The sequence below is a fragment of the Phyllopteryx taeniolatus genome, chromosome 14 (assembly GCF_024500385.1).
Source record: "Phyllopteryx taeniolatus isolate TA_2022b chromosome 14, UOR_Ptae_1.2, whole genome shotgun sequence".
Lineage (NCBI taxonomy): Eukaryota > Metazoa > Chordata > Actinopteri > Syngnathiformes > Syngnathidae > Phyllopteryx > Phyllopteryx taeniolatus.
Window position 1 is genome coordinate 23,706,555 of NC_084515.1, and position 25,634 is coordinate 23,732,188.

The 25,634-nt window shown below is 42.5% G+C and overlaps 3 protein-coding genes across 10 annotated transcripts in view; 1 reads left to right on the top strand and 2 right to left on the bottom strand.

Moving 5' to 3' along the window:
* Positions 1 to 21: 21 nt before the first annotated feature.
* dhrs1 (dehydrogenase/reductase (SDR family) member 1) lies at positions 22 to 14,686 on the bottom strand. 6 transcript variants are annotated; one of them, XM_061797296.1, is made up of 10 exons: positions 14,528 to 14,686; positions 12,207 to 12,355; positions 10,377 to 10,520; positions 8,800 to 8,879; positions 7,525 to 7,657; positions 7,296 to 7,430; positions 7,141 to 7,210; positions 6,977 to 7,057; positions 3,643 to 6,900; positions 2,781 to 2,865 (listed from the first exon to the last, which is right to left on the bottom strand). In XM_061797296.1, the coding sequence occupies exons 2-9, from the start codon at positions 12,348 to 12,350 to the stop codon at positions 6,764 to 6,766; spliced, it is 924 nt and encodes a 307-aa protein (XP_061653280.1). In that variant the 5' UTR covers positions 12,351 to 12,355; positions 14,528 to 14,686; the 3' UTR covers positions 2,781 to 2,865; positions 3,643 to 6,763. The 6 variants fall into 6 exon arrangements, with proteins under 6 accessions (XP_061653276.1, XP_061653274.1, XP_061653277.1 ...); XM_061797295.1 differs by lacking the exon at positions 14,528 to 14,686 and adding an exon at positions 13,999 to 14,144 and having other exon boundaries at positions 2,781 to 2,858; XM_061797294.1 differs by lacking the exon at positions 14,528 to 14,686 and adding an exon at positions 13,999 to 14,144.
* Positions 14,687 to 16,878: 2,192 nt separating this feature from the next.
* Positions 16,879 to 18,663, bottom strand: c14h14orf119 (chromosome 14 C14orf119 homolog). Its single transcript, XM_061796512.1, has 2 exons — positions 17,954 to 18,663; positions 16,879 to 17,460 (listed from the first exon to the last, which is right to left on the bottom strand). The coding sequence occupies exons 1-2, from the start codon at positions 18,353 to 18,355 to the stop codon at positions 17,287 to 17,289; spliced, it is 576 nt and encodes a 191-aa protein (XP_061652496.1). The 5' UTR covers positions 18,356 to 18,663; the 3' UTR covers positions 16,879 to 17,286.
* Positions 18,664 to 19,149: 486 nt separating this feature from the next.
* The window catches only part of acin1a (apoptotic chromatin condensation inducer 1a), a 31,131-nt gene continuing 24,646 nt past the window's right edge, over positions 19,150 to 25,634 (top strand). For all 3 annotated transcript variants that reach the window (XM_061796509.1, XM_061796510.1, XM_061796511.1), the window contains exon 1: positions 19,150 to 19,344. In XM_061796509.1, the coding sequence (XP_061652493.1) occupies positions 19,207 to 19,344 (138 nt within the window). In that variant the 5' untranslated portion in view covers positions 19,150 to 19,206. The remainder of the gene's footprint in view (positions 19,345 to 25,634) is intronic.

A 25,634-nucleotide genomic window follows, 5' to 3' on the forward strand; every position in this document is an offset into this window, starting at 1 on the left:
TACACAAAATGATGTCAGTGGCAAAGTCAACAGTAATCTTGTCTCGTCCACCGTACTCGGGTACCAAAAGAACCACCATTTTAAATTACTGCTACAATTAGCTATTCTGCAGTTTATATCTAAACAAATAAAGACAAAAATATAGCAAACCAGTGTACATGTTTCTTTCCTATTTACAGTAACACAGGCAGCAAAATTCTTCAGTTTCAAATATATTAGGATAAGCAGAAAATGAAGTAAATATACATGCCTCAAACCTCGATTTGGGCTTGTACTTGGAAGACTAACTGTGACAATCATGCTTCAGATAAAGCAAAATGTATATACCAAATGACAACTAAGCTTGCTGGTAGAAACGTTATTAGGAGTACTCAGTCAACATGAACCTTTCAGTATGGTTCTATTGCTTTAATCTGTAACAACAGGTTCTCGTTCAGTCTCCCCAATGACCTGAGCTGAAAACCAATCTCGCACTTGTTGGTAACTCATTTTTGATTTCTTGCATAATATGTCAAGGTCTTTTTCGTTGAGCGAGCCCGTTGAGAGGAAGTAGTTTACTAATGGCTGGACATTTGGGGAACCCGTACAGGTTCCATTCACTTGAGATTTACGTTTGCGGCTACCTCCAACCCGCGGAGACGTTCCTGAGCCATTAGGTAAACCGGCATTACTCTGCTGGGCGGCAAGCTCTGCCAAGAATTTGTCACGGACCCCCTTAACCCATCGCAGCTGGCCGTTTTTAACAGCATAACGTGTGTCCCCAAACCACTGGATCACATCAGCTCTAGGTAAACCTGTAATCTTAACAAGTTCTGTGTAATCTTCGCTCTTGGGCCACTGGCAGCGTAAGAAGTGCTGCTTTAATAAAGCCAACTGCTCCTTGGTCTTCCTCGGTCTGCCAGCAGATGTTCGGGATGTGGATGCTGTGGAGAGGTGTAGATTATTGCCCCTGGCTAAGTGGACTGACTTCTTTGATGTGCTGATGCTGTTTGGGGGCTGTTTGTATGGTGATGCTGTAAGTGGTGGAGTTCCAGAGGGGGAGGAGCAGGGAGAGGATTTGAACGTGTCGGGTGGTTCCTGTGGAGGAGCGTGTTGGTCAAGCTTGCAGGGCTTAACCAGTTGTAAAGGTTCTTCCTCACTCTGTTCCCCATCTTTCAGACTGTCTCCATCACCAGACAGATCTTCCATTATTGCTTCATATCCCTCTCCCTCCAGGTCCCGTTCCCCGAATGCCTCAAGGCTGTGAGACAAGAAGGTCTGAAAAAAATGTGAATTTCGTATCGCATTGCTTCGGGCTCCCTCCTGGCCCTTCCCCACGGGATTAAAAAGATGACTCTTTTGAGTCGTAAGTGAAAGAGGTTCACTTTGTTGTTCGGGTTTGCCTCCTACGGCTGGGAGGTTAGAAAAGCCCTGGGCTGCTGCCAGGCTTCCTCGTCCGACTCTAAGCTGGTAACGGCTGTCGCTGAACCATTTGCGGATGTCATTGCGGCTCAAACCAGTCTCTTCCTGCAAGCGCCTTAGCTCCACCTCTGCAGGCCAGTTTTCTCTCAAGAAGCTCTTGCGAAGTGCAGCAAGCTGAGCTTTAGACTTTTTATAGCGTCCATGACGGTTTTGTTGTGGAGAGGACCCCGAAAGGTCTAAGGACACCTCAGCAGCAGCGTCGACGGCAGCAGCCGCAGTAGCGCTTGTCGCTATGTCACTCGGTGGCCGGTAAAAGTAAGAATCCTGAGGCGGCGGTAATGTGGAACTGAAACACGGGGAGGTGGATTTGGTTGGTTTATAAGAATCTGGTGATTCACATTTTGGTTTCTTTTTCTGCTGAGTCTCACTGGGGACAACGGGCTCTGTTTCAGAATCTTTATCCTCAATTACTTTGGCTTCCTCACTTGTTTCAGTGGAGTCATCAAAAGAATATGGCACTGACAGTTTCCGTCGTGTCTCCTCTATCTCCTCTGATGACCAACTGATACCATATTTAATTCTCTGTACCATAAACCAAACCTTAACTTTGTCCAAGGGCAAAGAACACACCCGTGCTAGGGTGTTGACCTCAAGTGACGACGGGTATGGAAACAAGTTAAAGGCTTGGACCAGCTCTGGAATGGAGTCAAGTTCGCGGGTTTGATCAGAATGTGTCCACACCAATTTGAGTTCTTCTGACACAAGGGGCAAGCACACAACAGAGTTGTGGTTGGTGGTGAAGCTGGACGCAGAGCCCGGACTGTTTTCCGATGACCTGGCAGAAAGATGCAAATCTTTAGCAGCGCGTTTATCTTCTTGCTTTACTTTACAAACAGTCTTTGTCGTTTTGCCATCCAAGAACTTCTTGGCCGCATGTAGTCCAACTGTGCCATTTTGTTCATCGTAGGTCGCCATCTGGGCTTTGTACGTAGGGTCTTTTACCTGGAAGGAAACAGCGCTTGTTTTAGATATTCATTGTCTTGACAAAAAAAAAAAAGTCAGACCACTACATTTTATATGCTTTAATGTTAATCTTTAAATTACGTTTTAAGAACTTTTGTTTTGTCCTCATTGTCGAAGTCGGTTATCGGACAGCTGTTTCCCCTCCCCCTCTACTTTGAACTCCTTATTCTGAACTCCTACTGAAACGAGTCGTATACCCGGTCCAGACTGGGTTCCCCTCCCCCAAAGTGTGGTGGGTGACTTTTGTTTTGTGTGAGCAGGGGTTGGGGGGGGTCGGGTAGGGGGGCACTAGTCGCAAAGGGTGGGAGCGTGGAGAACGGACATCCATGAGAAAACCCTTCACGGTTTACGTTCTCACCCTTTTCTTGTTGAGCTTTGTTCCACTTCCAAGACAAGTAGAGCCACTTCACAAAGGCAAACTGAGCAGCAGAAGCCTGTGAACTTGTAAATGGGAAAAAGAAAAATGTCACTATTGAGTCACGATTATTATTATTTTTTACAAGTCAAAAAGTAGTAAACAAACAAAACAAAAACAACTGAGTTTGAGAAACTGTTAAATGTTAAGCAACAGGTATGTATAAAACTAGCCAACTTTACAATGTAACCTTTATGTAAAACTACTTGGAACTAATCAGCGGATAAACAGTTAATTACAAATACCAAATTCATTTATTTATTTTTTTCCCATTTGATCATATGAATGAGTGAGTAAGCACAGCCCGGGCGCTGAGCGCCATAATTAAAAAAAAAAAGGGAAAAAAAACTAAAACGACTGAATTTTCCTTAAGGGGCAACATTTTAAATAGGAAACAGAGGAAATCGTGCGCATCTTGTTTTGAGACTGCGCCACGGCCGAAGATTTAGGTCGCTTGAGCTACGCAAGAAATGTGTAACCAAACCACGAGCCGACTCTTAACACCGCGACGTTCGTCATTCGTGACCTCTTGGAACAAATAGGGGTGGTAATTTAGTAGCCGCCCCACGTTGTTGTTGTCTTTTTGTTGTTGTTGTTGTTTGACTCCAACACAAACATGGCAATTGAAACAATATTTATTGAAATTGGAGGGGCTATACGCCGAAAAAGTTGCTCGTTGTGCCACTAACAATGGTAGTCGTGTTGTGTGTGCCCCTTTATGGCGTACGAAGTGAAACGCTTGACTGAACTGGCGCACTTCGCCACCCAGACACACTTCGGTTTCACGTCCAAAATAAACTTACCGGCCAAAAGGATCCGTCGTCCCGGGGCTCCGTGTGAGCGAATAGACAAAGACGAAGCAAAAGCCCAGTTTCCGTTTGGTGAGAGGCGGCTCTAAATGGCCGAAGTTTGGAAGAAGACTGGACACAATGCCCGTCCGTCTGGCGGCTTGACCCTGGTCTTATTTAACCGAGCACCGCGTCGGATTACCGGCCGAGGAACGCAAGTTTGTCGGACTTGCTCTCGCCCGCCGTTTCGCCGTCTTTTAGTTCCAAGTGAGCGGTGTTCCGTCGCGATCGCCGCTTTTGTTCTGTTGAGAAGTGTTCCCAGTGTCCGGCCGGATCGAGGCGAGGCGAGGCGGAGCTGCGGACCAGGAAGCCCAACAAGGCCCAACTGACTGTCACGGCCTCGGCGCGGTGGGTGTGCCAGTCTGCCGGGGAAGGCTTCACATTGGTGGGAGGAAGCGTCTGTACAACAAATCCCGGCCAGTGGCCTCGACACTTTTTTTTATTTATTTTTTAACGTCAACCACGTTGCGCGCCCCCATCAGATCTGGGCCACATACTATTTACGATTCAGAGATTTTATTTGCGTAGACAATCATTTATACCCCCACCGACCACTAGTGTCTGAAACGCTGCACTGCACCGTGTTTCCCCTTTTTACTGACATGGTGTGTTTTGAAGTATTCATCAGTATATAATGATGGTGCAGTGCAATGCAATACATTCAAGTGAAACTGGACTGTTGTAGAGAAAATACAGTGTGCTGCGAATAATGTGAAGGGGAGTAGTTCCCTGAAACATAAAAACAGATGCACGCGGGTTTTCTCCAGGTACTCCGGCTTCCCCTCGTAATCCAGAAACATGCATGTTAAAACCGAATTTTCCTTAGGTGTGCATGTAAGTGCAAATGGTTGTTTGTCTCCACGTGCCCTGCGATGTGCACTGCACCGGCTTCTCACTCCAAGTCAGCTAGCTGTATGGGCTCCAGCACACCCAGACACCCAGCAAGCATAAGTGCTATAGAATTAATCTGTGCAATATACAGGCCCAGCCCAGTCGATTACATCAAGTGAAACTGGAGTAATAAATTAAATGACTATTATAGAGAAAAAGTCATCTGCACGGAGGCCATCAGATCATGAAATGGTAAACGGACTGCACTTATATAGCACTTCATCTCCACCATCGCAGTGCTCAAAGCGCTCACAGTCACCCACACATTCATACACCAATGGGCGACTGCTGCCATGCGAGGCGCTGCCGGGCCCACTGGGAGCAAATTAAGAGTTCAGTGTCTTGCCCAAGGACACGTCGACATGCGGACAGTCGTAGCCGGGAACCACTGGACAACCCGCTCTACTAACTGAGCCACAGCCACCCATGAGTTACCAAAATACCCTTTCCAAAAAGCATAAGATCTGTGGTCTTTAATTATCACTTATTTTCAAGATCCAAGTGGAAGTTGATCAGGTTCCACACTTTAATCCGAGTGTTTTTTGGTAGGTCCTGCTGGTTTGGTTAGCAATCGCAGCAGTTGACTGATCCATCCATCCATTTTCTATACCACTTGTCCTCATTAGGTTTGCAGGTGAACTGGAGCGTATCCCATTGACTGACATTGGGCAACAGGGCATGATAAACCTTGGAGTGATCGCCTGCTAATCTAAGAGCGCACATGGACGAAAAAAAACATTTACACTCATGTTACGCCCTTGGACAATTTAAAGTCTTCAACTAACCCAACATGTATGTTTTCAGGTGGAAGGAAGTTGGAGTACCCGGAGAAAACTGACACGAACATTGGGTGAACATGAAAAGCTAAGATTTGAGTCTTCATATTTTAGGGATGTGGTAATATTAAATGTTACCTTTCTTGTTTTGAATGAGACACACAAACCAGTACCTTCCCCTATTCTTTATTTATCAAGATACATTGGTAGCATACTGGACTGTATAGAAGCAACACTTATTACACAGTAATACAAATATGTATACTTTTAACATTTTATCAAAAATACACCTCAGCTGCATCCACATCAAATCAGACAAAGCAGCTTCATATATATATATATCTCAAATACAATTTTACATTCTTACAACTAAAATAGTATAATCATAATAAATAGTGGAACCTCTAAATTCACCAGAGTCCAACCAAAAAGCTGCCTCTAAAGTTGCACAAAAATCCCAAACTTAATTTTATTTATTTTTTAAACTTGTAAAATATTTAACCAGTGGTGTGCCTTCAGGGCCAGCAAGGCCTTCTCTGTGGGCCTAAACACTGACCTACATTTACAAACTAAATTCTATTTCTTCCATTGTTTTTTTCCCCCCTCATACTCCAATCATTGCATTCTCATTATTTCATTGCATCTTGACTGGACTGCTTCCAGGATGCATGTTTGACTGTACGATGGTTAGTTTTTGTGATCCAAATCCGATTTCAGCCTCTTGATGCAACAACGTCGATCTAATCTGCCTAGGGCCTTTAGAATCAGTATTGCTGGCCAATGTAATAGAAACTCTATTTAGCAATGAGACTGTTTCTCTAACCAATCAGATTTCAAATTCACCTTACAGGGTCAGCTAAGCTGACTCACAACAACATGAGCATTTTTTCCATCCTCTGATTGGATGGTCAGAGCAAAACTTGTTCAACTATCAAAAGATCTGTAGCAAACTGCACACTCTGCTGAGTATGATGGTGGTGGTTGTTTTATTCATTTTTTTTGGCATGTTATCAGATAAATATTGATTCTAGAGGATGTGCTGTATGTGGCACAGTGGTGGTTTCTATCATATTGATGAGTGGTGGTATTAAGAGTTGGATTAAGTCAGTCAAGTCCACGCTGAAGGTCCAGGTACCAAATGCACAGCCCACAACTCTACTGTATTTAACAAATGTTTGACCCTTGAACAGATGGAATCCCTTTCCAGAATTTTTTCGAGGAAGAATTTTTCAACATATGAAAAAAATTAGAGGTTGACCAGCGTTCCCGACAAGGACTGAATTCAAATTTAAAGGTTTCACTATAGTAGCCATTCAAACTTCCCGGAGTCTTTCATTTAAACAGACACTTGTGGTGATTGGATTAAAAAGTAGTCACAAAGAGGTTTTCAATGCCACATCTTCTTGTGGCTAGAAATGGTTGCTTGCTAAGGGAAGCAGAAAGCGTGGCATTCTTATGAAAGAAGGGACAAAAGATGAGAGCCAGGAGATATATGGGACTTTGGTCAGCAGGAACTTCAGGGAGGTGAAGTCTTTTATAGCCCCCCCTGAAAAAGCAAACAAACATACATGACATACCAACACCATAAACTCACTTTTTCAGTTTTTCAAAAAGTAATTCACCGTCGACATCTTGGATCCCATAACGCCTCGCCAGGTCACAGGTCAAGAGAATTTTTCCGCTCAATGACATCAGGTTTTTATCTTTCAAGCCAAGAGAGAATTCATTACGTAAAGCTGAAGAAGCCTTTCTTATTCAAGCTTAAAGAGTTAAAACATTTGCCTACCTTTAGCGAGGTTGACAATGCACAGGCCGCTAAATTCAGTAGTTTCTCCATTGGCAAATAAATCCTTATACTGAAGACAAAACAATCAAAATATTTAGAAAAAAAACGACTACATTTACACATGTGAATCTTCTACCAGAGAGGAGTCCATCTACCTTGGAATCTACTTCCTGCGGTGCAAGCACGAACTGAGATATTAGCTCCGTCTTCACCGGTCCCGGCCACAGACAGACAGATGCTACGCCCCTGCTCCGAAGCTCCATAGCCATGTCTACTGCCATTCGGTCACACTGTAAACAAACTAAATCTTTAATTGCTTTATATATATATATATATATATATATAAATATAAATCTGGGAACTGATGAAGGAACAACAACTTACTGCCGCTTTCCCAACCCCATATGGCACATTGAAGAGATATCGCAAGCCTCCCATGGATGAAATGTTGATGATCAAACCCTGACCTCGAGCCACCATCATTCGGGACGCATACACTGAGCAGATATAATGGCTTCTACCAGATTGAGAAAATAAAGGGGTAAATGAATGACTTTTGTCCATTTAAAGACCCATCATTATAGACTAGTGTCATTTACAGTCCAACAAATAAGATGACAGGTGAAACAGTTACACATCTGTGCTTAACGTCAACTATTTCCAAAATTTACCATACGCAAGAGATATTTTCCATAGAAACCTCACAATGTACATGTATTTCTCATGTTAATAGGAGAATATCATCATGGTCAGTGAACTCTAAAAGACAATACACGACCAACCATTTTACCAATAATCGGCAAAAATCCACTTAAAATGCCCCAAAACTGTCCAAGGCTAATTAATGCAAGCAAAGTGCAGCAAATTCAAAGACTGTCCAGACTTTGCTTTCTAAGACTTTGTCAGGGACAACGACACTCTGGTGCAAGCTTGCCCATATTTGAAAGTGGATGCTTAGCGGCCTGCCAGGAAGGACGCTTTTCCCATTGGTTGGTCTATTGAATCTTTTATTTTAGTAACATTTTAATGTATTATTTGCAATAAATCAACTAACCAATTATTTAATGAGATAAATGATTCATATAAATTGGACAGATGGACGATTCGTAAAAGTTGAACATTTAAGAAATACGTATTTAATTTATCCAAGATAGTGGACAATAATTGTTCATGCTCATTTTCAAAACTGTATATTTCATTTTATTCTAATTATACATTTTACTATTTACAAAATGTCAATTAAAATAAAATAAAATAAATACACTAACTGACCAAGTTGAGGGGGAGGATGGCTAAGTTAATGCAACAAATAATACAAAACTCTTGATAATGTATATGATTGGTGGGCCGGATTAGAGAATGCAGCGGGCCATATGTGGCCCTCACGCCACACTTTGCCCACCCGTGTACAAGCGTTACAACAGCTACTTTCAACAAATTACCATTATGAAGATAAATTATATTAATAATGATTGATTTTTAACTGTTGGTCATTCTCCGTGATCCAGGAAGTAGCCTGCTAACTAACACAAATGCAGCACTATTTTCCTAAACACTTTGGGCTTGAAGGCATTTTAGTTTTCAATTTCATCACGAGAGCATTTCAAAAACAACTAATCTAATGGTGGCCGAAGCCTTTGTAAAGTAATGACTAAGTACCTCAGGCCTGTGTTGTTGATGGTATCCCAAAAAGATGGATCGGTCTCCCAGAACTTTTTCCCTTGGTTCTCAAAGATAGCCTGCAACAACAACATATTTGTCAGAGAGTAAATCATATGATGGGTATTAATCATTGTCATAGTTGTGGATGATCATATGATTCCTTCAATCAGGTTTATTCCACATTCGCCTTCCTCAGGGTTTCAGTTAGGGGGATCCAATTGGACAAAGCTTCTGTTATAGCAATTAAACGATCCTTGGGGCGGGGGGGCTGTAATACATGAACCAACAGCTATTGTTTTACAAATATTGCATTTTCCATGAAAAAGGGAAAATAAAAATAAGAATGTGGACATCGGGCTTCCACAAGTAATTGCACATTGTAGTTTGGAGCTCAACCAAATTGCTGGGTCATCAAAAATAAATAAAAACCTCAAGAAAACTAGAGTTCACACACAGACCCGTCGCCATGTTGGCTTGCAACAGTCCCGGACAATTTTCAAAGCAAATTTGCGGGTAGTTTTGATAATTATTAATCATTTAGATCAGCAAGTGGTTGAAGGTTAGGTTGTATGAGCCAAGACTCGTGGTTGAATCAAAATATACTGCGGCTCGTTCGTTTGTTCCTGGTAGACGGCTGCACCTGCTTCCCCTCGAAGATGGACAATAGCTAACATAATTAGCGCATTCAAATGTGCACTGACTCCAAGCTATATGCCGACTGCGTTTGTCACACCCTGCACACTTGCCCTAACTTAAGGGCTTCCACGGCAATGTGTGAAAACTCTTTTTCTTCTGAGGATCGGCGCAGTATGCTGCCTAGACGCAGGCCCATGTGATTTGGTAATTGTGCCCTCCCATCAATTTTGTGCACCCCCTTTAGGACTAAGGTCTGGCGTCAGGTCTGGAGAGACATTAAAAAATCTTGTGAAACTTCAGCTTAGTAAGCATCTAAATGTGGCTTTTGCTTTTTTTTTTTTTTTTTTTTTTTTTTTTTTTTTTTAAATATTGACACTACTAAAGAAGGGTAACCATACTGAAGATACCCAAGAGGAAAAGTGCAATGATAAGCATAGAACTGGAACATCACATTGGAAAGGATTTGGCTGGTAATTCGGAACAATCCACAACGCAAATAGTAAAATTTCAACTGAAAAATGATACGTTAATTTTGCCAAGCAGATGCTAATGTTAACATACTTATTATACATTACACATCACATTCCAGTAATACCTTAAAAAAAAAAGGCCATATACCTTTACGTTCCCTCTCCATTACGCCTATTATGAAAAAAAAAATACTAGTTTTACTGTTGTATTATACAGTGGTTTACATATTTTTACACTGGTATGACAGCAATGTTAAAATGTTTCTTAAAACATTGCCTGTGTGGTTAAAGTTAAGAATGCAACAGTTGGAGGCTAGGACAAATGATTACACTTTGACATGATTATGAGAAATTATCTATTGTGTTGCATAGTTAAAAACAACTCGGAAATCGGCCAGCATTATAAAACAGATAGCATTCTACTTTGGAGGTAGTACAGTACGTGAATTAGTGCTTTAATGCACCAACCTGTACTCCAGCGTATGCATTGTTGACCAGCAGATCCAGTTTACCACTCTGTTCTAGTTTTATGCGTTCAAACAGCTTCTCGATGTCGCCATCGTTGGTCGAATCACAGATGACTGGCACACATTTTCCACCCCTCTCGCTTACCTGAGTAGAGAGCAAATACAGTAACTATTCATGGAAAACTGTTTGCGCATGTATTCAATATCCAGCTTAAAAGGACTTATAGTGTCCAGATGGCCTATATTTCACAAACAAGTTCTCTTTATGCACGGTATTTTTTTGTTCAACAAAATGAAACTGACAACAATTACGGTGCGCAGCCTAAGCAGAATGAGGAAATACACATACAGTGGAACCTCGATAGAATGGACTAATACGGGCGGGGGGGGGGGGGGGGGGGGGTGTCATCCGATATAGCCGATTGTCCGTTACACTGAGGCACTTTTTTTTGGAGGCCATATGCATCCATATTACTGTACAATACAAAATTTTAGTTTTGTAGATTGTTTCTGTTGCCTAAAACGCCCAGAACAAAGTTATTGTAAATAAATACTTTTTTAAAAAGTGTGAAAATGTTTAAAAGTTTCCCAGTTAACTTAACACGCCGGTGTGCTTGGTCATGGTTAAATTGTTGACGTACAGTACCCATCATAGGAAAGTTGCTTTCATGAGCCGTGAGGAATAGGTGTGCTTCCTAGTTCCAAATGTGTTGCCAAAGGTGAACTGCTTGACCAAAAAACTGTTACTGTACCAAAAATAGCATGTTCCAGACTCCAAAGACTTCTACAATAGATATCACCGTAATGACTTGGGACGCTACATTCCATACCGCTTATGCTCACTAGGGTTGCGTGCTGGCGCCTATCTCAGCTGACTCTGGGTGAGAGGTGGGATACACCCTGAACTGCTCACCAGCCAATAAACACATAAACAAACAAGCATTCACGCTCACATTCACACCTACGGGCAATTTAGAGTGTTTAATTAACCTACCGTGCATGTTTTTGGAATGTGGGAGGAAACCGGAAACCCAAGCAGGCACAGAGAACATGCATACTCCATACAGACGAGGCCAGATTTGAACCTAGGACCTCAGAACTGTGAGGCAGATGTGCTAACCAGTCGGTCACAGTGCCGCCCCTACATTTTATTAGTGAGGAAAAACTGTTCACGAGTTGACTACGTGTTGCTTGTACGACTTGTGACATTTAAAAATTCTTTAACACTTCACTAGTTTTATTAGTAGTCATTCTACTAGTGTGCTAAATTGTCATACGAGTGAGGACAAAGTGTGCATGGACATTAAACTGGGCTGCATGATCAAACGGCGTTCCATAACTATTGGCACTGTTGCTTTAAAAAAAAAAAAAGTCAAGTGTAAATCTATTTTTTTTATTTTTTATAATTTTAAAAATCATTTATAATGTATTCAATCATAACTAAGTTAAAAAAGATTTTATAAAATGAATAGATGTTTGTTTTTTATTTATAATAAATCCAACAATTATTTCATGAGCTAAATGAATTTTTAAGATACAATATATCTGTGGTGAGTAGGGAAAAGATCCAGCAGATGGTGCTGTGGTGAATTCAACAGTACTCAATGACCTGCGAAATAAAGGCGATTATAGACAGTAAACGTTTCTCATATTGTATCCTCACCCTTCGCTACTTGCAGGGTAAACAAGAGACTGAAGTACAGTAGCTGCAAAGAACCACAAAGACCTTTTTTGTATAGTGTGTGGTTTAATAAAAGAAAGACGAAGGGATTAATCTTCTGGTATGTAGCCTGCCTAAGTGGTTATTGCCCCACCCAGCTCATGAGTTCACCTGCGTCGCGGTTTCTTTAAGAGTCTTCTCCTGACGTCCGGTGATGTAGACGGTGGCGCCTGCCTCAGAAAGCTGCAGCGCGATTCCTTTACCAATGCCTCTGGATGCACCTGTGACCACACATATCCAGCCGGACAGGGACATGTTCTCTGTGGACGTGAGGGGGGGACAAAAGCATGGATGGACAAAATAAATCGGTCAATCAACAATTGTCATAAATAATATATGGTATATAGAAATAATTATGAGCTCGTCTCAGTTTACTCACAAATGTACTTGGTGTGAAATTTGGGCCTATTTAGTTGAATACCAAGCTGATACAATTGCAGGAATTGAAGACAGACACACATCGTAATCTTATTTGGGCTATTTAGACCTCCATAGAGTGACACTCTAACATAGATTTAATATAAAAGTGTCCATTTCATTTTTTTAAAAACACCTTGGTTTTGTCATACAAATGTCCAGAAAAGGCCCCACTGACGGCTACCTCTGTTTGACCCAGTTTTGTATCCGCTTTGTCCATATTTGGCTAAGACCACCCCCCCTTCCTCCATGGAAAAGACCAATTTGTGAGAGCACGCGTTTGTTATGCTGACAGCGCTGGCTGCTCGGGAGCAGAAAGGGAAGGCAAAGATCTTCGCTAGTACGTTGATAAGCTCGAGAAATTCGAATGACCTGATTTCAGTAGGCATGGACGATTTGAATTCATGTTTCACAAGATTACTGAGGGATCACAGAGACAATATCACATTGCAAATACTAGAAAAAGTTGGTTTGGCAAAATACGTCCCCTTTAAATACAATGCCTTCCAAATTATAATGCAAAGGATATTTTTCACTTTTCCCTAAATATTTGATACAAATGACATTCGGCAGACTTTTCAAGTCATCAACCATCAGAATGTAATTCAAATGTTTTTGAAGATTTTCAGTTCAGTTTCAAGAAATTTGACAGGTTTTAAAGAACTGAAAATAGTAATTTATTGAATTTGCAGCATTAGTTGGTCACACTGTATTTACTGAAATCAAATGAAGCTATTTCAATTATTATTATTATTTTTTAAATAAGTCAAGTTACATTTTGACATAGAACCTGATGGTCTCTCAAGACACACTAATGGGCCATGTTTGAGAATCACGGCGCTCAGGTGTTGCATAAGAGCTCCGCTCAGCGAGCATCACAGTATTAAAAGCAGTAGCAGACTCCAGCATCGGGAGAGAAGTTGTTCGCAAAACCAACCATGAGTGACAGAAGCTTACGGGTAGCTCGTGGCCATTTCTACTTGCACTCAAAATCCGGTGTTACACTTTTACAGCGGTTAACTTTTAGGTGGCGCGGTAGACGTCAGCACGCCTGCCTCACGGTTCTGTGGTTCTGGGTTCTCGGATTTGCATGTTCTCCCCGTGATTGTGTGTTTCCTCCACGTTCCTAAAACATGCATGGCAAGTTCATTGAAGCCTCTGGGTGTGACTTGAGTGTCAATGGTTCTTTTTAAGTCATATAGTGGAAGATAACATTAGTAGTAAGACATGGACTTCCACTATTGCCCTGAATTGCCTTTAGTGGGGACAAAGAGCATAGGGACCTTCAGCTGGATATCAAGTATATCAAATAAATGTTTTCCAGTCACTCACGCCATTCAATTTAAAACCACTAAAAATAGACTCAAAGACAGAGACTCAACACGCCCACTTCTGCATATAAGTGATATCAGTTTATTTATTTAAACAGTAGGCAGTATGTAGCAAATAAAAAAATAATAAATCCGAAGTTAGGCTTTCCTCATACCGTTTCCAGCTGAGGTTTTCGTGTCGGTTCTCGGGCAGCAGGTGTTGAATGGAGATGGCAAAGGCTTAAAGCGACAACTTAAAAGGGAATAAAGTGCACCGTCATCGCTCACTCTACTGTCCATAGTCCAAAAGAAGTTTTTTTTTTGGGGGGGGGGGGGGGGGGTTATGATCGACCGTCATTTAGCATTTAACGCCCATTGACTCATGACTGCTACAATGTTTAGTTGGACGGCAAGGGGAGGGTCTACAAAGTTGCAGTAGGGTTATAAATGAAGACTTTAAAACACTTTTTTTTTTAAATAAAAAATGGTTAGGCCTATGACAAATTACAGCACAGAAAGAAAAACAACACTTTGCATTCAATGTTTGAGTGGCGATATGTAAATAGGGAATCTGGTATGCAAATGCAGTAAAAATACATGAGGAGCAGATTTCATTGCCAATTAATGTGGTCAAGAATGTGTTATTTAATTTTTTTTTTTTAAATAATAACTTCCATACTAATTCAAAGGAAAACAGCAACTTACAGCGAGTGGCGTCGGATATTTTTTTTTGTCCCCAGCAAAGTCTTCGTGATTATCTGCCAAACAATCTGCAAACGCTATGCTGCTCATATGAATGCAACGCCTCCTTTCTTCTTCTTTTCGTGACCTTTCACCGTAGTTGGAATCCACAATGTTGCTTTACTGCCCTCCTGCGGTGACACTTATATTTTACAATTGACTTCATGCATTTGCTTTACTCGGACCTCGGAAGCTTGCATCTTTTTTTTTTTTTATTTGTATTTTTCAAATTTTTGATGAACATACATAACTATATAAATATACAGCGTGGCTAATTATTTATCCCCTGCTGAATGTGTAAGTTTGCTCAGTACAAAGATATTAATCTCCAATTCTTGTGGTTGTTTATTGGTTAGGGTAATAGACAGAATTTAGAGGTAGCAAAAGTACTCACACTCTGTAGGAGTACATATACTTGTATACTTGTGTTCTTTAGTAAAATTAAAAAAATTGCAAACCTTGAAATGCACTTATACAGTAAGTACAAAAGTACAAATACAATTTGAATGTCAATTATATATAATACCCATTTTGATAAATGAGCCAAATGGAAAAAAATATCAATTCTGCACACATTTTACCTCTTTTGTTGAGTTGCGTTGTGCTCGCACTGAGGAGAAAAAAAAAAAAAAAAGACAAAGATAAATTCTGACAGGATACTCAGGACTGAACTGACAACATGCCCCATGAACAGATAAAAATGATAAAAAACTGAAGAAGAAAAAAAAATACACCGTACCTGTGTCCCATCCAATCACCCTCACATCTCCCAATTTAAAGGAAGAATTGTATTTTTTTGTTGGGAGGGGGGGGGCAGTAAACATCTGAATGACTCAGAACGGTTGGGAGTAAGTGCTGTAGTCAGACAAAATCAAAAGTACAAGTGTTTCTCCACTACAAACTTGGTATTTTTACTGTTTTGCTTTAGGATGAACTACTTATTTCACTCAATAAAATACACGTTATATAACTTTTGATTTTTTGTTGTTGTGCACTTGTGATCGATTCTGCCGAACATTACAACAAAACGACCATAAAACTTGGACACACTTTCTTTGTGAGCCAACTTATCAATTCTGCAAGGTAAACAATCATTATTGCCCCCCACTGTATGCAGCATTTTGATTTGTTTCCTGATAGTACAAAACAAAAAACAAAACATATTTCAAAGGTTACAAACACTTTGCATATCATGCATGCATCTCATTCCGTACCTATGGCCTCAATGCATAGAGTAGAAATACAGTGCCCTCCAAAAGTATTAAAACGGCAAGGTCAATTATTTTGTTTTTGTTGTATACTGAAGACATTTGGGTTTCAGATCAAAAGATGAATATGAGACAAAAGTTCACAATTCCAGCTTTTATTTCATGGTATTTACATATAGATGTGTTAAACAACTCAGGACAGAGCATCTTTTGTTGGAAGCGAGCAAAAGTATTGGAACAGACATTATTAAATTAACTTAAAGTGAATAATAACATTTAATATTTGGCGGCATAGCCCTTACCTGCAAAAAACGCAACAAGCCTGCGACCTATTGACTTCACCAGACTGTTGCATTCTTCCTTTGTAATGCTTTTCCAGGCCTTCCCTGCAGCCTCTTTCAATTTGTTTGTTTGTGGAGGTTTTTCCCTTCAGTCTCCTCTTCAGGAGGTAAAATGCATGCTCTATTGGGTTAAGGTCCAGTAATTGACTTGGCCAGTCTAAGACCTTCAACTTTTCCCCCCTGATGTAGTCCTTTGTTGTGTTGGCAGTGTGTTTTCTGCCATTGTTGCATGATTAAGCTTTTCCCACTTAGTTCGGATGCATTTTTCTGTAAATTGCCAGACAAAATGTTTGTAGACTCCAGCATACCCGCGACCCTAGTGAGGATCAGCGGTGTAGAAAATGGATGGTGGGTTGCATCTTGTGGAATGGGTTCAAACAACAGGGGCTCTGTCCTGAATTGTTTTAACACATCTCGATGTAAATACCATGAAATAAAAGCTGGAATTCTGAATTTTTGTCTCATATTCATCTTATGATCTGAAACCCAGATGACTGCAGTATACAACAAAAACAAAGGAATTGACCTTGGCGTTGCAATACCTTTGGAGGGGACTGCATTTCCTTCAGGTTGCAGTAGCACGACCCATAAACCCAACCCCCCACAAACAAACACGACGACGACATTAGATGTCTTTGAAAGGTTACTTTAAAAATCACACACTCCATCTAAAACAATAAAACAAGACTTTGAAGGCATTTTCAACCTATGCACCACCTCACATAGTCATAGTATGTGGAAACAGAAATAGAACAGAACTCAAGTGTACATTAAAGGTATAGTGTTTATTTGTGCAAGTTTACAAAAGCTGTACACACCATATCAGGCATATAAATCAGGGTAGTCAAAGCATAACATTTATCACACAGCTGTTAAGAGCAAGAGCTTCAAATATCAAGATTTGTCCATGAAGTACAGTATCAAACAAAATGGCTAGTTTGTGTAAAGAAAAAAAAGAGGGAGATTATAAAGACATTTCTTTGTGATGTTTCCCTGAAGAACTGTTTAAGAAACAGACTTTGAAAAAGTTGGTCACAATACTCAGGAGTCTATTTAACAAAGGTTCCACCCCACACCTACATTTATTTCTTTTTTGGAAGAAGTGAGTATCTTACACCAATGCACATTCACTTTGCCGATTGTCCCAGTCTGAGTTTCAAGATGCAATCGTGACTCAGTCTCTCCCCGCTGAACCTGCTACGCAGTTGTAAAAGTGGGCGACAAATGTAGGATCCCTCTCTTCCAGAATGTGCACAAAATGATTGCGCTCTTCTTCTCCCCAAGACTCAAACCATTGTGTCCACAGGCGTAGCTGGCATTCGAAAATGTTTGGTAGTCTGTCCTTAACCTTGACAAAAAAAAAAAAAGACAACAGCCAAGAATATTTGTGGGTCATTCCAGAACTGTTTCTGTCTCCACCGTGAAATTTCTAATGATCAACACACCAAATACAAAAACATGGACATTGAGCAATTATAGGCCTGAGACAAGATGAATCTGTAGCTGCAGTAAAAGTGATTATAAATATTATTTAACTGGGAAAGAAATCACTTGAGCACATCCAAAATTATTTTTGTTCCCCTCATGCCCCCCCGATGATTAACTCGCATAGCAAATGTAACATAAAATAAGTTTTAAAGAAGGTTTATTTCTATTTCATTGATGCCTTCCGAGTAATTGTTTAACATTTTATTTCATCCCAACATATTGTAAATGATAGTCACTTATTCTCTAAAGTTGTCTTTCAACATACATGCAATGGTGTTAAGAAAGAAAAAACAATTCAAGAAAAAAAAAAATCTAAATAGTGCAGCCAACTAAAAAAATAATAATAATTTTACCTGAAGAGTACTGAGAGAGTCGAGAAGGGTGCACACCTTCCCAGGCACAGCTTTGCCCACCAGGTCCTGCAGAAATCTCTCCCGCTGAGAGGAAGTCCAGCCCTGGAACCAGCTCAGGACGCACCTCTGCTCCTGGAGGCTCACGTAAGAGATGAGCTCCGGTTCTCCCAGCTGGCCTCCGCTCGAAGACCCGCATGTCAGATTCTCCAGGGTGGGAGGACAGGAGGGGAAGCCAGCCCGGTTTTGCGTTGCCATGCTCGGTGACGCCTCAGTCGCCGGTGCCCCCCTGAGCCTCGAGCCGTAAGGAGCACGCGAGTCGTCTGTGGCCGACATTCTGCGGCTGTCGGTGGAAAACTGCTGCTGGCAGTCCGGCTTTTGACTGACGTAATTGAACCATGACATCTTTGAGAAGGGCCAGCAGCGACCAAGTACTTTACAAATTAATCGGCAGTACAAACCGACTGAGGAAATCCTTTGGTCTGTAGAACATAAATTGTACGTTTAACTATAGCGAGCACGAATCTCGAATATGCAGTACCTTTTTTTTTTTTTTTTTGCACGAACGCATACATACGATCCACTTTTGATAGCTTTACTGTCATATTTAAAGAGAAGTCATCGTGACCACTTTGGTGCTCTTTTTCATGCTTCCGTCTTTTTTCTTCTTCGTTGTGTTTTCCGGTGGTGTGCAGGCTGCAATAGTACATTACTGCCACCCGTTGCTATGGAATGATTACTGCTTTGGCTTGCAAATAAATAATCAGAAATGTAAGTTGATAATTGCTATCCATTTAGAACTCTTTAAAAATGGACTCGCAAGGATTTATTTTATTTATCTGCACATTATTATTTTGATTTGCCTTAATGTATTTATGTTTATTTTGTCTGTTGTATTTGAACTGGATTGTTTGACTGGTTGTATATATCACTCAATATTATATTGACAAAAGTATTATTAATACAATGTCAAAAAAAAAAAAAAAAGTAAAGTTCGAAATCCGGCGCCAGTTGTCCTTTAGAAGTATCAGAACTGCGCAGAAATTACGCAAAGGGCGTCGTTCGCTTAATATAAAATTACATTACTAAGCAAGTGCAAAAAAATACTAATGTAGATTACAAAATGACGTAGTGAAGGAAATCAAAATGGACAAACGTATTTAATCTACTCGATGGAGGAAGTTGTCGGCAATGACGTCGTCCGGAGGAGGGCGTTGCTCGACGCTCTCGCTGGAAAAGGTCCAGAGGAACGGAAAATGGCGGACCTCGAAGACGTAACCCTGGACGGGAGACAGCTCCAGTCTCTTCGCGTCGCAGATTTAAAAGCTGCTCTTGAGGAGAGGGGACTGTCGAAAAGCGGACAAAAGAATGCTCTCGTCAAAAGACTCAAAGGGGTGAGTTCCGCTACGAGTTGCGCGGCCATCATTGCAGCGAGTTGAGGATAACGATGAGACGGCCTGATGCTTTCTCGAGGGCCGACATCCGAGTATCGTTACAGTTGAACCGCGTAGTAGCTGGAGTTTGGCGTTTAATAATTTCCAATCGATTGCATTTTACATGTAACTTGTCTGTGCTTTTTTGTCAAAAATGCGTTCCGTGTTGGTGGACGTAGCCTTCACAGCAAGAAAGACTTAAAGTGAACTTGAGTGTTCATCTCGAAATGTATGTTGAGGGTTATGTTTCCCTGTTAGCTTATTAGCTATTTTGGCTAACTCCGTGAGTTTAGCTGTAGCCTCTGTGAATTTCTGCTGTTTACAATGTCTGACTAAAACACCCAAGAGTTCAATTAAGTTTACAACTATGTTGTTATAGTATCTTAGCACCATTTAACCCGTAAATTCAGACTATTATTATTATAAGTCATCTTTTTGAATTGTTACTTGTCGCTATGTGCTGACTACTTGAGGTCTGTGAATTCCCTAAAATGTGTTTAAGGTCTTTGAGCTGCCGTAGGTCATTGACGAGCCGGTTTGTTTACTTTTCTACTGGTCATCACTCAAAGCATATCTTTTTGAGACGGTCGTTTTCTTTTTCATAAGGCGGGTTGGCAATAAAACGGACATCAGAATTGCGGAGAAAAAGCAACAACTGGTGGTACTGTTTGCTTTTACATTTCTTATAGTTGTTGCAGTATGGGACACACTTTTCATTTCTTCTTTTTGAAATTCATTTGAGAATCTGTGAGTGGTGTCAGACGTTAATTTGCTGTGCATTTGAAACTAAATCCTCAAATCATTACTTTTATGTAAATATTAACAAACTGTCTTTCACTTCCCCAAAGTGTTTACAACATATGAAATAACTCATGTGACCTGTGCTGTGTATCAAACTAACCATACTACTAATTTTAAACTATAATTACACTTGTCAATTAATTAAGCCTTGTTAAACATTAGCCAGAAAATGGGAAATATTAAATCCCTTGTTGAATTTGTAATTAGACAAATTTATATTATTACAGAATACTAAGGCTCGAAGAAACACAACAGACTCTTGATTGTTTGTGCACCTCTCAGTATTAGTCGTTAACCAAACGTACCGCCATCCATCCATTTTCCGTACCGCTGCTCCTCACTAGGGTCGCAGGCGTGCTGGAGTCTATCCCAGCTGACTCTTGAGCGAGAGGTAGGCTTCACCCTGAACTGGTCGCGAGCCAATCGCAGGGCACATATAGACAAACAACCATTCGCTCTCACATTCACACCTACGGGCAAGTTATAGTCTTCAATTAACCTACCATGCATGTTTTGGGGATGTGGGAGGAAACCGAAGTACCTGGAGAAAACCCACCAAGGCAAGAACATGCAAACTCCAAACAGGCGAGGCCGGATTTGAACCTGGGCCCTCAGAACTTTGAGGGAAATGTGCTAACCAGTCGTCCACCGTGCCGTCCCAAAAATATGTGTGAATTTATTTTAAAATCCAACAACATATGGGTCAGCTGTCAAGCTGCTTCTAAAATCACGAGATGCACTCTTACTGTATATGCTGTGGGAAAAACACAGTCGTACTGACTTTTTATTCACCATTGTTATTTTGTTGTAGCATACCAAAGTACTGGACTTTCATCCATCCATCCATTGTCAAGATAAAATGGGTTTGGAAGGTGATTTAGAATGTTTCGCTCTTGGTTTTGTAGTAATAAAAAAATAGGATCAACAAATGGTAAATGTATGGAATAATTATGTCACCTTAAGGCAATTAATAATTGTTAATGCTCAGTTTGGGGATTTGATTATTTAATTTCATGCTAATTGGTAACATTAATAATGCTTTAAGTGTATTTTTTTTAATGTGACCAGACCTGAATGCAGTTGGCTCTTTAACAGGGTCTGCCGCTCACAAAGCGAGGCAGCCGATCTTGGACAATTGCAAACTAATTGCAGTCGGCTACTCACACCCGCACACTTGCAATCGATCCCGCACACATAGCAATTTGCTGCAACGGAAAAACTGCGATCCCTGTGTTTGTTCCGGGAAACAACATTTTCAGGCACCACATAATTCATTCTTATTGAACCACAAACAACATGGCAAGATTGTCAAGAAAGAAACAGATTGCCTGGCCCCTGTAGCTATGTTATAGTAATACAAAGAGAGGCAACAGGCGACAAATAAAGGCGAGTGTGTTGAGAGGTTGTTGGCAATGATCATCTCATTCATTGACGACACTCGTACATATTCTCTGTCGCGACTGTCCATGCTTCACTTTTTAGCGATATACACAGGAAGGTCCATAAATATTGGGACATGACACAATTCTCATCTTTTTGCGTCTAACCATCACCACAATGAATTTGAAATGAAATGATGTGCTTCAACTGCAGATTTATCATCTTTAATTTGAGAGTATTTACGTTGAAATCAGGTGAACGGTTGAGGAATTACAGCAGTTTGTATTTTTGTCTCTCACTTTTTAAGGGACCAAAAGTAATGAGACAAATACACAATCATAAATTAAACTTTCACTTTTTAATACTTGCCTTTTAATACAGCCACTGGTGATGTTCTGCCAGGCTTCTACTGCAACTGCCCTCAGTTCCTGCTTGGTTTTGGGGCATCTCCCTCGCAGTTTTGTCTTCAGAAAGTGAATTGCATGCTCAATCAGATTTCGGTCAGGTGATTGACTCAGCCATTGCAAAACATTCCACTTCTCTACCTAAAAAATGCTCCAATTAAATTCTAGTGTGGTTTCTTGCATTGATTTAGCCTGGAGGATTTTACTTGGAGTTGGTTGCTGCAGCAGCCTCAACAGTGAAAGCTATTTCCATAATAAATCCCTATTCTGTCCGATGATCGTTAACATGGCATTTGCAAAAATGTGCACAATGTGGTAAAATGGCTTGTTTAATTTAAGTGGATGAAACTAAATATTTGGGGTAAAAAGCAAGAATGTAGGGCATGTATGGAATCTGACCATGCAAAAGTTATCAAGTTTAAAATTACATTTTACGCCCAGGGAGCTGGTCGTGAGGATCTGTTAATTTAATCATCCAGTAGAACCCCTTATTTCCAACCATACATATGCCTAGATCAGAATACACAATTTTATCCCTCTTATTATCCTGATTTGCTATCGTGGCCGATTTCCCGGATCGGGCCGGCATATTTTGTTGGAAACGACAAAACGTCTTGTAGTGTGACATAATTCACGATCAACTATTTGGCCCTACGATAGTCCTATGATGTCAAAATGAAAACTCTCGAAACTCATTTCGGCCGCTTGTATCCGGGATCTTGGTCTTTCAGTGACGACCCACAGCTCGTGACCATAGGTGAGTGTAGGAACATAGATCAACCGGTAAATCGAGAGCTTCGCCTTTTGGCTTAGCTCCTTCTTTACCACAACGGACCGATACAAAGTCTGCATCACTGCAGACGCTGCACCGATCCGCCTGTCGACCACCCGTTCCATTCTTCCCTCACTCGTGAACAAGACCCCAAGATACTTGAACTCCTCCACTTGGGGCAGGATCTCATCCCCGACCTGCTGAGGGCATGCAACCCTTTTCTGACTGAGGACCATGGTCTCAGATTTGGAGGTGCTGATTCTCATCCCAGTGAGAGTTGGAGATCACGGCTTGATGAACAGAACCATATCATCTGCAAAAAGCAGAGATGCAATACTGATGCCACCAAACCGGACCCCCTCTACGCCTCGGCTGCGCCTTGAAATTCTGTCCATAAAAGTGATTAACAGAATCGGTGACAAACGGCAACCTTGGCGGAGTCCAACCTTCACCGGAAACGAGTCCACTTACTGCCGGATATGAGGACCAAACTCTGAGTCTGGTCATACAGGGACCGAACAGCCCGTATCAGGGGGTTCGGTACCCCATACTCCCGAAGCACCCCCCCACAGGACTCCCTGAGAGACACGGTTGAACGCCTTCTCCAAGTCCACTAAACACATGTAGACTAGTTGAGCGAACTCCCAAGCACCCTCAAGGAACCCTGCAAAGGGTGTAGAGCTGGTCCACTGTTACACGGCCAGGACGAAAACCACACCGCTCCTCCTGCATCTGAGATTCGACTTCCCGACGGACCCTCCTCTCCAGCACCCCTGAATAGACCTTACCAGGGAGGCTGAGGAGTGTGATTCCCCTGTAGTTGGAACACACCCTCCGATCCCCCTTCTTAAAAAGCGCGACCACCACCCCAGTCTGCAAATCCAGAGACACTGTCCCTGATGTCCACGCGATGTTGCAGAGGCATGTCAACCAGGACAGCCTCTCAACATCCAGAGCCTTTAGGAACTCCGGATGAATCTCATCCACCCCCGGGGCCTTTCCACTGAGGAGCTTTTTAACCACCTCGGTGACCTCAACCCCAGAGATAGGAGAGCCCGCCTCAGAGAACCCAGACTCTGCTTCCTCATGGGAAGGCGTGTCGGTGTAATTGAGGAGGTCTTCGAAGTATTCTCCCCACCGACTCGCAACGTCCCGAGTCGAGGTCAGCAGCGCCCCATCCCCACTATGTTGATGGTGCACTGCTTCCACCTCCTGAGACGCCGGATGGTGGACCAGAATTTCCTCGATCCCGTCCGGAAGTCTTTCTCCATGGCCTCACCGAACTCCTATCATGCCCGAGTTTTTGCTTCAGCAACCACCAAACCTGCATTCCGCTTGGCCAGCCGGTACCCATAAGGTGCCTCAGGAGTCCCACAGGTAAAAAAAGCCAGATAGGACTCCTCCTTCAGCTTGACGGCATCCCTCACCGTTGGTGTCCACCAACGGGTTCGGGGATTGCCGCCACGACAGGCACCGACCACCTTACAGCCACAGCTCTGGTCGGCCACCTCAGCAATGGAGGCGCGGAACATGGTCCACTCGGACTCAATGTCCCCCGCCTCCCCCGGAACATGAGCAAAGTTCTGTCGGAGGTGGGAGTTGAAACTCCTTCTGACAGGGGATTTTGCCAGACATTCCCAGCAGACCCTCACAATACGTTTAGGGCTGCCACGTCGGACCGGCATCTTCCCTGACCATCGGAGCTAGCTCACCACCAGGTGGTGATCAGTTGAAAGCTCCGCCCCTCTCTTCACCCGAGTGTCCAAGACATGCGGCCGCAAGTCCGATGACACGACCACAAAGTCCTGGTGCCAAGTGCAAGTGTGGACACCCTTATGCTTGAACATGGTGTTCGTTATGGACAATCCGTGATGAGCACAGAAGTCCAATAACAGAACACCGCTTGGGTTCTGATCGGGGGGGGGGGGGCGTTCCTCCCAATCGCACCCTTCTAGGCCCCACTGTCATTGCCCGCGTGAGCATTGAAGTCCCCCAGCAGAATGATGGCGTCCCCAGCGGGAGGGCTCTCCACCACCCCTTCCAAGGACTCCAAAAAGGGTGGGTACTCTGAACTGCTGTTTGGTGCATAGGCACAAACAACAGTCAGGACCCATCACCCCCACCCGAAGGCGGAGGGAGGCTAACCTCTCGTCCACCGGGGTGAACCCCAATGTACAGGCGCCGAGCCGTGGGGCAATAATTATACCCACACCTGCTCGGCGCCTCTCACCGTGGGCAACTCCAGAGTGGAAGAGAGTCCAACTCCTCTCAAGAGGACTGGTACCAGAGCCCAAGCTGTGTGTGGAGGCGAGTCCGACTATATGTAGTCGGAACTTCTCGACCTCACACACCAGCTCGGGCTCCTTCCCGCCAGAGGTGACATTCTACGTCCCGAGAGCCACCTTCTGTAGCCGGGGATCGGCTCGCCAAGGTCCCTGCCTTCGGCCACCGCCCAGCTCGCACTGCACCCGACCCCTATGGCCCCTCCCACAGGTGGTGAGCCCATGGGAAGGGGGACCCACGTTACCCTATCGGGCTGTGCCCCATGTGTGCAGACCAGGTGCTCGCCTTCGAGCCCCACCTCCAGGCCTGGCTCCAGAGGGGGGCCCCGGTGACCCGCGTCCTGGCAAGGGAAACCTAAATCCATTCATTTTATTCGTTATAGGGTTTTTTAGCTCCTAGCATCATTTGGACACACAAAACCCCTCCACTACGTTAATGTGATGGCTCAAGGAGGGGATATTGTTTTACATCAATACTTAATCATATTCATAATCTATAACGTGCCTGTGGATGAAAAAGCAAAGCTTGTGTACCCAGTGCACGTTCAAATGAATGGTGTCAGCGACACTACTAGACTTCTCGCCCAAGTCCTCTCTTTAGAAACTTGCGTC